The 14,191-nt window shown below is 21.4% G+C and overlaps 1 protein-coding gene across 2 annotated transcripts in view; it reads right to left on the reverse strand.

Moving 5' to 3' along the window:
- Window positions 1-14,191, reverse strand: part of LOC112598035 (protein pinocchio) — a 39,720-nt gene that overhangs the window by 24,181 nt on the left and 1,348 nt on the right. The window contains exons 1-2 of one of the 2 annotated variants that reach the window (XM_025344345.1): window positions 9,671-9,778; window positions 7,123-7,278 (exon numbers count right to left, since the gene is read on the reverse strand). In XM_025344345.1, the coding sequence (XP_025200130.1) occupies window positions 7,123-7,252 (130 nt within the window). In that variant the 5' untranslated portion in view covers window positions 7,253-7,278; window positions 9,671-9,778. Of the gene's footprint in view, window positions 1-7,122; window positions 7,279-9,670; window positions 9,779-14,191 lie in introns of those variants that run through there. The other variant, XM_025344346.1, reaches the window with a different exon arrangement.

Raw genomic sequence — 14,191 nt, forward strand, 5'->3', positions numbered from 1 at the left:
TACATTGATTTAAATACATTAAAGATTTGTATTTTTAGTATAATCATTAAATTAATTATACACAAATTGAACAAAATTTTGAGGTATACCACTCTCTCACTCTAATTCCGTTCAATTAAACTTTAAGTAACTATATTTACAACTTAAAAACTATTACTGATTATTTACTCATTCAAGATTTTGTTTTCATATATCAGTCAAAAATTTGAAAAAAAATTAAAATATTCGAAATTTATGAAATATAAAAATTAAATACGTATTTTATCATAAAAAAAAAAAAGAATAATAATTATAAACTTAAAAAAGTGTTAATAATAAAAATTGTAAAAATGTCATTGTAGACAATTGTGACATATCAAAAAGAATTTTAATACAATTACATAGGTAGCTATTTTTTTTAACTTTATTAACATGTACATTATAAATGATAAATGTTATTAAAACTATTAAAAGTAATAGATTTAAATTTAAATTTAAAAAAAAAATCTTAAGTTGAATGAAATCCGTATTGTCTACGTCTTACAAATATAAGCGTTCAACAAAATCAATTTTGTGTTGTTAGCTTTAATATTAAAATTATTATGATTATTTTGATTAAACTTAAAGGTAAGAATATTATCTAAATTCTAGGCTTTTGATTTATTATCTAAGCTTTTATTGATATTTTAAATTTAAAGTGAGTTATAACTTATATCATGTAATATATTGATAATATTATATTTTTTATAGTCATTATTTTATTTATAATTTTATAATACTAATTAAAATTAAAACATTAATAAAAACTTATATAAGATGATATAGATTAGGTAGATCTTTAAATTTGATAATTGATCAATCCACTCTAATATTAGTTAACTAATAAAATAACAAACATCATCTAGGTTCGTTATACACTTAATAGTTTGGGTAATTGGATTGTGATAAATATAGCTTCGATAAGCAAAAAATAAAAGATAATCCTTATAAATCTCACAAAGAAATTATAATTTATTTTTTTATTGCAGTCAATTGTGAAGCTGAAAAAATTAATGGGTAGTAACTGCAGTATCTTTTACAAGAAAAATAATTTATGTATTCACTATTCAATTGATAAGAAAAAAAACTATCTTGGATTTACATTTAATTTAACAATTTACCTTGAATTGAACTAGTCTGAATCAGGTTCATTGAATTGTTAGTTGTATACTTGTATGATAACTATATATGGCAAACTTTAGGCATTTTTGTAATAGTTTAAAACAAGTATTTATTTAACTATCAAGGTTAGTAATTTATGTTACACATAATAAATTTGTTTTATATTTCTAAAAAATACACGCGTATCAAATTATTCAAATATTAAACACAATGTAGGTAGGTAGGTACCTATTTTAGTTTCTAAGCGGATTTTAGAATGATGTGTGATTGTTTATGTCTGTCATTACATTTAGCCATTTTGAAATAGTAAAAATGTTCAACTTTAAAGGTAGTATCAGGTGGATATCTGAAACTAGTTGGTACCTCAATACTTCAGTAGGTCATATGTAAAAATTTCAGCATTTTTTACAATAACCGGAAAAAAAACTGAAAAAAAATATAAAGGAAAAAAACTGGAATTTTTACGCAAAACTAGATTTTCTAGATTTGTTATTATTCTAAGAATTTTTTGGCTCGTTAAATGTTATTTATAGATATTAAAATTTTTAACTTATTTTAATTTACTTAATTTTCCTATGATGTAATTTTTTGTTGTTGAATAAAAAAGCTTGACAGTTTAATTATTTAATACAAAGAACCTTATAAATAATCTTTACCATAATTAAATTAATCTAAAATTTTTTAGTGAGTAAATATCCATAGAATTTTTAATTTTAATACATATTTAATTAAAAATAAAACTCAAGATTCTTTCTCATAACTCACTGACAATCTGTGAGCTACAATCATTAAATATATTTTGTGACATAATTTTTTATATAACTATTGAAGCCATTTTTTTTTTTTTTTTTAATTAATTAACTTTCATTAATAATTAAAGCCATTTATTTTACTTTTAATATTAGGGAGGTAGGTTGTTAAAGTGTATTCCAAAAATATTGCATTTATTATATCATTAATATTTAATTATTATAATAATATATATTTTTATTTTTTATTATACTATATCAACTAATATAACTCAAAATTTAATAACATATAAATACAAAACATGTAAATACTCTAAAATAGTGAAAATAGATTGACTAAAAAAAATTTAAAATGTTATTATATTGGAAATGATAATATAAATATTTTGTAAAAATTCCAAGTACTTATTGTTATATATATATATGATTTTTTTTTAAATACAACAAAATATAAAAATAATTATTTTACGGGTGAATATATCGAATAGTTATAAATGTTTGAATTTAAAATCCTCATAAAAAAATCAATTTGGTTTTTTGATAAAATGTTTACACATGCATTGAAAAAGTTATATAATTTTTTTTATTTTGTTTTTTGTCTTTTATAAAAAAAAAGTTAGGAGAATTTTTATGTTAACCTCTATAAAGTATCAACTAGATTCGATTTTCTATTCTAAATTACCCTCAAAGTTAAAAAGCCAAATATTTTTGTAAAATTAATGTATTTATTACTCAATACAGAATTTAAAAATATTATGTAAACACTTCAGATTTAAATTAATTGTCTTGAAACAATATAAACGAGAATACTCTATACTTGAAATAATAATAATTATTAACCAGCATACGTAATCATGACTAAAGATTTATTTTACCTATTTAGAATAATTATAGAATTTTGATATACATGTTTTACATATTTTTAAGATTAGTACAAAAATATAGGTATATAACTTATATATAACTTTTAATGAATATTTAATTTATTATATTGCATTAATTTCACATTTTTGTGAACTACGTTTACCGTAATTTAAAGTAAATATTGTATAATACTATTAATACTTGTACAATTATTTAACACATTAATGGAGTAAACAACGGGAATGTATAAAATAACTAACTAAAGTTTGAATGACATACATAATCTATAAGTTTTAGTTATTTCATTAACTATAACAGATTCAACATTTTAATTTATCATAATTACATACAATATACTATTAAATGTTATCAGTGCATTATGATATTCAATAAATCGAGTTTCACATAGTTTTTTAATTTAATTTTTTTACTATGTTCAAAATTGTTAGTTATGCTTACTTCAACAACTGACTTATTTTTTAACCTCTTTTTGCAAATGCACTTAAAAATTAGCAGCACAAGATACAATTTCTAAAATATATTTTATTGACGGAATATTACTAGACTTAAATAAACAAATATTTAAATTTAATGAATGACTGAACAAATGCATATAAAGTGTAAGTGGTTGGTCATTCTGAATTAAAATTTGAGCATCATTTCTTTTATCAGACATGTTTGCGCCACCATTATATCCCCACCTTCTGAAGTTATTTATACTTTAAATGACAATTGCATAAATTGAATGCAATAAATTAATAATAATGATAAATAAAATATCATTTATCTATATAAACACGTTGAAATAAATGAATATATGTGGAATGAGCTTCAGCTTGTTAGGACCCCTCCTCCAATAGACGCTACTTAATTTTCTTCAATAAGTGCTTATGACTAAGGATAACAGTGTAATATTTATTTATATTTATTTAAATACATAAAGTAGGTTTAGTAGGTATAGTTTCTTAACTATTTAAATTCGTTTCTTTAGTTATATACGATAATAATAATAATAAAATATTACATGATCGTGATTACCTTGGAGACAGATGCATGTGCAGTATTTGTAAACCTAATGTTTTGTTCTATTTGAAACAAAGTCTACAATAAATATATTCATTTTTATTGTGAAGTAATTACCAAATACTACACTCGTTATGATATAGTATGCAGTTAGTAATTAATAAACATTAATTAACAATTTACATTTAACTATTGTATAATCAATGATATACTTAAGTTTAAGTGAGGAAGGTTTATTTTAATGTATTTTTAGTACAAAGTAGCTACTACTCTGCATGTGTACTTCTATCTTATAGCTACATACAACAAAAGAAATTTGTGTTCAAAAAATAATCTGTAAATTAATTTGTATCGTTGGTTCTACGTATAAATTTTATAACAAATTTGCTTAATACTTAGTATCAAATTTTAAAGCAATAATATTACCTAAGTAATCTTGTATTTAATTAATACATTCATTTTGTGGAAAAATTACACTTTAAAATTTAAATATCAATACAAGCCTACGAGATACCTTATAGATAACATTCTTCACTTTAAATTACATATATGGTAAATGCTATATGTATTAAAATTTAAAATAAATGACACAAAATTACTTTTACTAAAATCAAATTTATGATGTGATAAATTTAAAAATTGAAGACAAAATATGCTAAGATAGTATTAATATATCTTTACTTGTAAAGTATAATTAGAATACGAAATTAATTTTATAGTTTTTGATATTTGTTTTTACAAATGTTTTTACCTACAAAATATTTCTTAATAGCTATCAAATATTAAAATCCTAAATTTAATTTCGATACTGATATTTTAAAATTCTGTTTTGTCTGAGCAGAATTTGTTAAATCAATAATTAGAAAAACTATAGTATTAAGTATTAAATCGTTAACAATTTTATCTTAAATAGTATAAAATATATTAATTGTATTATTTAATAATAAATAACAACACATTTATATAAATCATTTCAATTACAAATAAAAATAACAAATCTTAGTGTTTCAAATTTAAACTAAACACCTAAACAGACGAACTATTATAATAGTTAGCTGTATCTGATATAATAATATTACCTTTAGCAAATCATTGGTGTTTAGAATTGAATCTATAATATTAAATAATTAAAAATAAACTTATATTTAATTTAGCATAGCTTTATAATACGTAAATAAATAGTGTTGTCTAGATTCCTTAAAATTTGAACCAGGTTTCTGTTTAAAAGAGACGTAATTATTATAATACCCTAAAGGCATTTTTATAAACATAACTTTAGACAAAGTTTATGTTAAACAGCTGACAATTAAATTAATATGATTATGATTCTGGATTGTGATTTCAATGCCAAGGTTAAAATTAAAACATGTTTTTATTTTGGTGGAAATCAATAAATCTCACTTAAATCCCGGATCTCTTACCTACCTGCTATGCTATTAAGGTGATATGCATCATGTACCTATTACAGTAATACCCAATATATCTATTATATAAATTTTATAATTGTTCTAAATACTTGGGTTATGGTAATGCAATTATAAATGTTAACATATGATAAATGTTACATATAATATAACATAGATGTATAATTAATACAAAAAAAGTTAATAATAAAGATAACCATATTCGAACCTCCAATAATTAACTTTTACAGACATGATACATGCATCCATAATACCTATATGCACTTCAGTATAATATATTATTTATATATATTATATATGTAGTATCACTAATATCACATGTGGCAAAATCAAATATAGATAAATAGTGTGTACAAATATAATTCTTAAACGAGTATATTATGATGAGCAATAATTATTAGCTAATAGGTAAATAAATATTTCATACAAAAGTTTAATAATATTATTTTATGCTATTTCCTTATTTAAATTTATTTTTAATTTTAAATAATATTATGTTACTTATATAGGTTGAAAGTAATTAACCTCAGATATAAAATATATGCATTTACAAATAAATAGGTATAGGTACGTTTGGATGTTTCTATTCCGTTGCAGTTTTATCTTAACTCTATCAAGCTTTTGAAGGTTATCTTAATTTCTTACTCTGTTAATAATCATTACCTATACAAAGAACTGTTAAATAACAATAAATTATACTAAGCTACCTCATTATTCATATTATAGTAAAAATAAATGTTAAAATTTTAAATTGAATGTTCTTCTTTTGTATTTAAATCAATAAAAAGTGTTGCCTTTGTCTTACTAGTGCGTAAAATGGCTAGTTATTCGTATAGAAAAAATAAGAATCATCTATTTTATTTTTTTATCTTTACTATCAGAATAAATTGATCTATTATAAAATGCTTAAGTAAAAATATTATCTTGAGTCCCAAGTATAATTTTTATAATATTATTTAAGAGAAAATTGAGAACATTTTAAAATGATATTTTTTCTCTTAAAATTTGTTGAGTCAATTTACTTTAACAATAAAAATGTGGAAATGGGTAACGTTCTGTTGTATAGAATATATTGAGTGGGTCACGGTAATGGGTGTGTTAAATTTGAATTTAATAATGCTTCATTGTATACGAAAAACGATTCTGAACAAAAACGGTCTGTTAGTCTATATCATTAAGTGAATTTCATGATAATATGGTTTTGATACATATTAGTATTAAAGTAATTTATTCTACTTTTATTATTATGTTAGGTCAATTTCATTGATTGTAAGACTTTGCATTTTTTATATAATTATCTATTAGTATTTAAATTTAAATTTTTATAATAACTAAAACATATTGTACTTTTGTTTTAACCTTTGAGTTAATAATACCTTATTATAAATACTGTATATTACTATAAATAGGACCATTTTATAAATAGTAAATACTAAATAGGTGATGTAAATTAAATATATTTTTGACAGATTAATTCGAGTGGATTTGACAAAATTAAAAATATAGAAGTAAAATTATAATTTTTTTTTTTCTGTAACCAATAACAACCCTATACAAACAAAAAATTATTCAATATTCAGATTTTTTAAAACAAAATCCATATATAAAACAATATTTAAAACATGAAATTTTTATTGCACAGCTATGAAATAAGAGAAACCAATATTCCAAAATAGTTTAAAAAAATATTCGTTTAATGAGTACTGGATTTTTTTACTTTTTACCTACCCCCACACCTTAATTAAAAATTAAATCCAATCTATCAGAAATCACTTACAAAGTTGAATATTTATGTGTTTTTCCTGCTCAACTGTATTATTGACATTACTTGAATAAATTTGACATAATAAGTTCATATCCAAAGTTTAACATCAATCACTTTTTAAGGGTAATGTAAATTTCAAATTTTTAAATTGACTTACCAGTACTTTTGTCGCAACTGCATTCTAAATCGCCGCTAGGCCTAAAATCAGGATCATCTTCATCGAATATTATTGATTCTTCGTAGTCATTAAACACTGATCGATCAGATTCATTACACACGGTCCTCATTTTTCTATTTAGTAAGATTTTTAAATCTAAAATAAAAGAATAAGTTTACTTGATTATTACGGAGTTTTTACAATGGTATTGATACTCAAGAGGACTCAACCCATCGCAAATATTAAGACTAAAAATGAGATTCATGCGAAAACATTTTAACAGAACTATAATTATTTTAGAGATTTAAAATGTTCACACACATTAAAAAGGAATTTTATTTGTGACGTAGTGTTTTATTTTTCCGATTAAATTATCATAAAAAAAGTTATTAAATCTTAAACTTTAATGATTTTGTACTTTCTAAATGCTTATAAAATAACACAGAGTTTATTTTCACAAAAAAAAAAAAAAAAGAAAAAGTAATCATAAGAACACTACGTCGTAGTTGATATTGAAAATAAAATATTATTAAAATGTATAGACGATTAAAATTAAATAAGCATTAATAATATTTTAAATTGTCTAACAACAAAAAAAAAGTTTCAAATTATTTATTACTTAAAAAAAGAAGAAAAATCGCGCGTTGAAGTGTTATTTAATGTAAGTATTTCGAAAACGATCTCAAATAGTAAAAAAAAAAAGTTTGACAAACAACATAAGTACCTTTTTAATTTTTATCCATATCTTAAATATTGAAAATATCGATTATTTTACTAGCACAATATCTACAATACCTACTGTTTTTTTTAGAGGGGACATAAGTCTCTATAATATTAATAAAAAAAAAAAAAACGCATGAAGAGGCATCCATCACATTCTCGCGACTATAATTATCGAAGTACAAATTATTATTTATATTAAATATCTATTTAGTATTTATAATAAGTAAACAGAGTAACTGTCGAACACACATCAGTATATCTGATAAAATGTTCTACATGTTTAAGTAATGCCATAAAGGTTATAATATTGTTATATTATTCTTTTACCATATTGTTTACAGAAATATTTTGTTTGAGTTTAATTTAGAAATTGTAAAAAAAATAAATAAATTTTCTTAGTATTTCATTAATGAAAACTTGAACTAAAAAGATTCGGTACAATTTTATTGGGTCTTTGACCCAATTAACTCCACTTTTTATGTAATTGTCGTCTTTATACCTATTAATTAAAAAAATTAAACTTTAAATAATGTAGTCTAAAAAATCTTTATACTCTTGACGATAATTTCTCAATGAGAAAAAATAATAATTCCTAATTTATTAAAAATACTACTAAGATTGAATTTTTGCAGCCTAATATTTTAAAATTATATACTAACCAGGAAAAAATTAACTAGAGGATGAGTGAGTTCATTTTGCACATTTCTATATTCGAATTGTGAACCTAACTGTTATAGTTATAGTACAAGTTGATAGAAACAATATCAATATAATAACTAATTTAATTAAATAAGTAAAGGTAAATAATATACCTAATAGATAAATACGTATTTATTTTACAGTACGTCTTTAAACAAATTAAATACTCATACTAACACGTTTGAAGAAGTAGAATGAAAGTAATTCAATAAATAAGCAATTTTAAAAAGTTGAATCAATTCATCCACCATACTATTATGTAAAAAATATTTTATGTGTATAGTTTATAAATTTAAAAAATATAGTTAAAGTGGACGTTTTGTTATTTTTATTCATAAAAAAGTCTATGCAAACCTAAATAAATAACATACATGATTGTTATTAGATAAATTATAGTTAATGTATAAATGAATTAATAAAATAAAAAATTTTAGATTCGTTCTTAGGGAAAAAAAGCATTTTAATCGATATTTTTATTTAAAATTAAAGTTATATTAAAATGTAAACAATTAGTTATTATATATTAGATACATTTATAAGTTTATATCATTAATTTAAAATTCATCAAATTATATTGAGAAGTACATTAAAAATAAAATAATAAGCAGTTATAAATAATTACAGCGATATCAGTTATAGCGAGTTAAAAACAACCTAACCTATAGTATATTAAAAGCAATACAATTTAAAAAAACCCTATAAAGACATTTAGTTTTAGTATTTATTATATTTCAGATTTATTGTATCAAAACTTTAATGATAAATATAAAAATATGCATAATTTTAAAGTACACAGTTTTTGTTTAATCTTGGGTAGAATGAAATAGAGAATAAGAAAAAACTTTTGAAACTAAAAATTATTTGTTAAAATCGATCAAAAACAAAATTGTATCATTAATTTATTTTTATGTTTGATTACTGATTAGCTGATAAATATTTAATTGTTCTTAAAAATAGACATTGAAGTAATTAATCACAAAATACAATATGTAAATAGTTAAATAAATTATAGTAATAATTTAGTATTTTATATATATTACTAATTAATAAACAATACAACTATAGGTAGTTAAAATATACAAATATTTACTACATATTTTTTTAATTAGTAATAATAATATCTTACTTTGGCACTTATTCAAATAGGATGTAAAATAGAACTAAAAAAAATAATAATAAAATGAGTAATATTATTTTTTAGTTATTTGCATAACTTGTACGGATAAATATTAGCATAAATATTACAAAATTTACATTAAACTCCTTAAAAAAAAAAAATAAAAAAATAAAATATTAATACATTTCAAGATTAAAATCGACTAAGAAATGTTTGATACATACGATTAAATCTAATAAATAATCAGACGAGAGCACATATTAATATATGTACAAGCGTTTGACAAGATGAACGAGTTTTTTCGACTGTTCACTTATACAAAAACTATGTACATTACTCATTTGTTAGATAACACAAACATTTATTTTTATCTCTGTATAATTATATCCTGCTATCAATTATTTCTTTTAATGTTTATTTACTTGTATTTTTAAATTAACCAGTAAAGCTAATATAGATAGAATAAATATAAATGCTTAATAGACAAAAAAAAAAAATTCTATATAAAAGAGGTTAATAGTGATAGTAACATAGTATCTATGTTTAATAATTATATCATTATTGTGATAAAAATATACAACACATTACAAAGCATCGTATTATATTTTAGTTATTACACATGTATGAACAATAATATGTTAACGCCAATAAAATAATATTTTTAATACAATTCTATTATTTTAGTTTTTAGTTACGTATTTTGTAAATATTTTTTATGCTTTACCATCTACCAAGTTAAATAAACATCCAATGATAAATTTCTAAACATAAATAATGGTTTGAATGAATTAAATTCAACATTTTTGTAATAAATACATTGCATAAGTCTACTTATATCGTAGTTCACATGTGCATTGTAGGAATTATATTATTCAAATAATAATTATAATTATATCTATAATTTAAAAATAAAATTATGTATGACGCACATATACCTTATATAGGTGTTTAAAAGTAGTAAATAGTTTACTTTTATTAGTTAAAAATTAGTAGCAAGGATGTAATTTTTATAGATTTTTTACATATTTAACAATTTAATAATATATCTACATATTGAACGTATATTATTTAATTAACGATGATCGATTATCATGGTGTTTTTTTTTTTATTTATATATACACACAATATACCAATATACCACGTATTTGTCTCACTATTAAAATAATTTATTATCACTAAAATTCTACCCGCGCAGAATATACATCGAATTAACGATTATTATAACAATATACTGTATTATGATGATATTTTAATATTTTAATCTCTCACTTCTCAGTCGTTTTAAACTCGAACAAAGGAAACTTGCTAATTAACATAATATACTTATATGAATAAACATTATAAAACGAGGTCTTTTTAAAGATAAAAACAGCATTTTCTCGTTTCCTCGTAAAAATAACAAAAATGAATATGGTTAACCTTATTTAGATAAATGGATACAACAACCAAAGAGCATACTAAAAGTATTGAGGTATTAAAATTAAATTTTATTTTTCAATTAAAGTAGATACTCGTATATTTTATTCTAAAATTTAGGCAAGTAAAGTTAGGCTTATATTAGGTTTGTAGTTGATTAAATAATTAATAATCAATTTTCAATCAAAATAAAGGGGGAATAGACAACTGATCTTTTACATACTGTATAGGTAGGTATCAAGAGTGCCTCATAGTTAATAACTTCGTTGTAAAACATGTATTAAATTTGAATACGATAATAAAATATTACATACAAAAAACAATTCACTGAACGAAGACGATCAAATTATATAATTGCTAAGTTTATTTTATGCTATATTTTAGATTCTAAGTGGAACGATGAATGTACCTATTGATTTTACAATGATATGTGTTTTATTTACATGTATGAGTAGTTGATAAAATTCTTTGATTTTCAATTTTAAGGGTAGTTTTGAATAGAAAACAAGGTCAAGTTGGTACTTTAGAGAAGTTAAAATAATAAATTTCTCTTAATTTTTTTTATTATTAGGAAAAATAAAAAATAAAATAAGGAAAAACAAAATTTTTTGTGTAAATCCAATTTTTAACAAAATCATTTTTGATTTTTTTTATGTAACTCGGGAACGAATAACCGTAGGTACTTAATATTTTTATTAACATTTTCTATTTTTTTTTAGTTTTCTTTCAACAAATATCGATTAAAAATAATTTGTTAGGAAGAAGTGTAAAGCTGCTCATAAATTGTTAATTTCCAAATTAAAAATATCGATAATCTATAGTCATAATATTTTTTATAGGCATTTAAAGTTAGAATTTTCACAAAATTATCAAATTATTTTGTAGTTAAAAAAAAATTTTTTTTTTTTTTTTATCTTAGATTCAAAAATTGAATACAATCTTCTTTATAAGTTTTTCAATCTTCAACACATATATAAAAATTCTACATAAAGCGAAATTGATTTTTTAAGAACATTTTAAGTTAAAATATTTACGAAACTTGATATTCACCCATAATATAATTCTCTTGTCAAACCATATTTTTTTATATTTCGAAAAAAAATAACAGTAGGTATTTGAAATTTTCACTAAATATTTGTATTATAATTTTCATTATATAATAAAATTGTCAATTTTCTTAAACTGTTTTTGAAATATTTAAAGGCATGAAAAATTTAAATATGTTTTTATTCTATATATTTTTACTGTTTTAGTGTATATTTACTAAAATTTAATACATCCATAATAGTCACCCACTCTAAACTTAATGTTCAGCAGAGCGGTACTCACTTACCTACCTTTTTTAATATTACTAATTTATTTTATTATTAATATGGCCTAAAGCATTACATTTACTATACTATTAATATTTAGTTATATTATAATAGTATATGTTTATATAATTATTTATTATTTATTTTAACTTTTAAGTTGATACCGTCTTACCGTGAAACTATGTAAATTATAGATTCGTACTATAAATAGCAAATATCTTAAAATTAGTCTAAATTTTTTGAAAATATTATTGTGTAAAAAATAAAATAATATACATAAAAGTCTTCACAAATAATATCATTTTTTTTTTATTTTTAAACACTCTAATGTTAAATATATCATATATTACCCTCCTGAGTAATTGGCCCTTGATTTAAAAAAAAAATAATAATATAAAAATGCAATCAAGTTGAAATAGCGTTACTGAATGCCTCTTTCATTCGAGTCTTCAAATTATATTATGTATAGACATATTACTTATTGCACGCTGCTTTTATATGTATTAAAAACATTCCTTTTCTATAAATAAAAAAGGATCTCAAGACACAAGAAAAAACACATTATTGTAAAATTAAAACATCCATTGTTCCGCTTTGAATCTACAATAATCAAATTAATATAAAAATATGTGTCTAAACTTTTACACGACCGTTTCAAAAGTAAATGCATCAACCAAAAAAATAAAATAAAATCGCCGTCAAGATAATACACAGAAAAGTTTAAACAGTTATTTTATTAAATGTTAAACTGAGTGTATGGATTAAATTTTGTGCATTCGTGAAAATTATACTTTGTTAACATAAAATAACGTTTAAGAATCATATAAAACAAAAAAAATATGTAAAGCGTAAAATATAATTACTAAAAAGATTGACAAAAATCAAAAACTATTAAAAAATATGTCTGATTTAATTAATTTCACTTTATTGTGATGTCAAATGATTTATTGCAGTAATGATTGTGAGTGTCCCTATGTATTCGGTCAACGTGTCCATTCATCCATCACCGACTCACCGTTATTTTCTACTTTTAGGAACAACGTTCATAGTAACGTGACTTACGTCTTACGATATGAGTGACAAAGTACATAATTTTTATAGTACCTATAACACGTTACTTCCGAAATTTATAACGCACAAATAAGAAACCATTTATGAGCCGCGAATACTTGGTCATCATCAATTAACTACCTACTTATCTAGATATCTAATGGCAAGTTGTATTTGAGTTTTGTTTTTTTTATTTTATAAATTTAAAATACTTGTTTCCAAACCAACAAAGGTGATTTATGACAATATATTCTTGACTATTCTTCCTCGTACCGTTAGTGGCTACAATTTAAAATATTAAATACAAACAAATACGAAGGAACTTGAAAAAAATAATTAATTCTCCGTCTAGTCTACCGTTAATATTGGTAATTAATTTCAACTACCCTCTGACTATACATGTACTATTAACAAAAAAGTTGTATAAGATATGTCCATATAAATATATAATAATTAATGAGTAAATTAAATTAATAATTTATTAACACTACAAAATAGCAATCAACCCCATTACAAGTATAAATACCTACGTAATATAATATTATGTAAACGATAATTTTCCGCAATAAAAAAGTTGAAAACGAAGATTAACATGTTGTATATTATATAAAATGTGTAAATTAGAAGATATTTAATATGAAAAATATATAAATGTTGGTGTCATCGTGATTTGGTATTTTAAATAACTTTTTAATGTCCAGCGAGCAAATCAATTATTATTAATATTATCTATTGTAATTAATAAGTTAT

This window comes from Melanaphis sacchari, unplaced genomic scaffold (genome assembly GCF_002803265.2).
Source record: "Melanaphis sacchari strain LSU unplaced genomic scaffold, SCAv2.0 Contig44_pilon_pilon, whole genome shotgun sequence".
NCBI classification, from domain to species: Eukaryota; Metazoa; Arthropoda; class Insecta; order Hemiptera; family Aphididae; genus Melanaphis; species Melanaphis sacchari.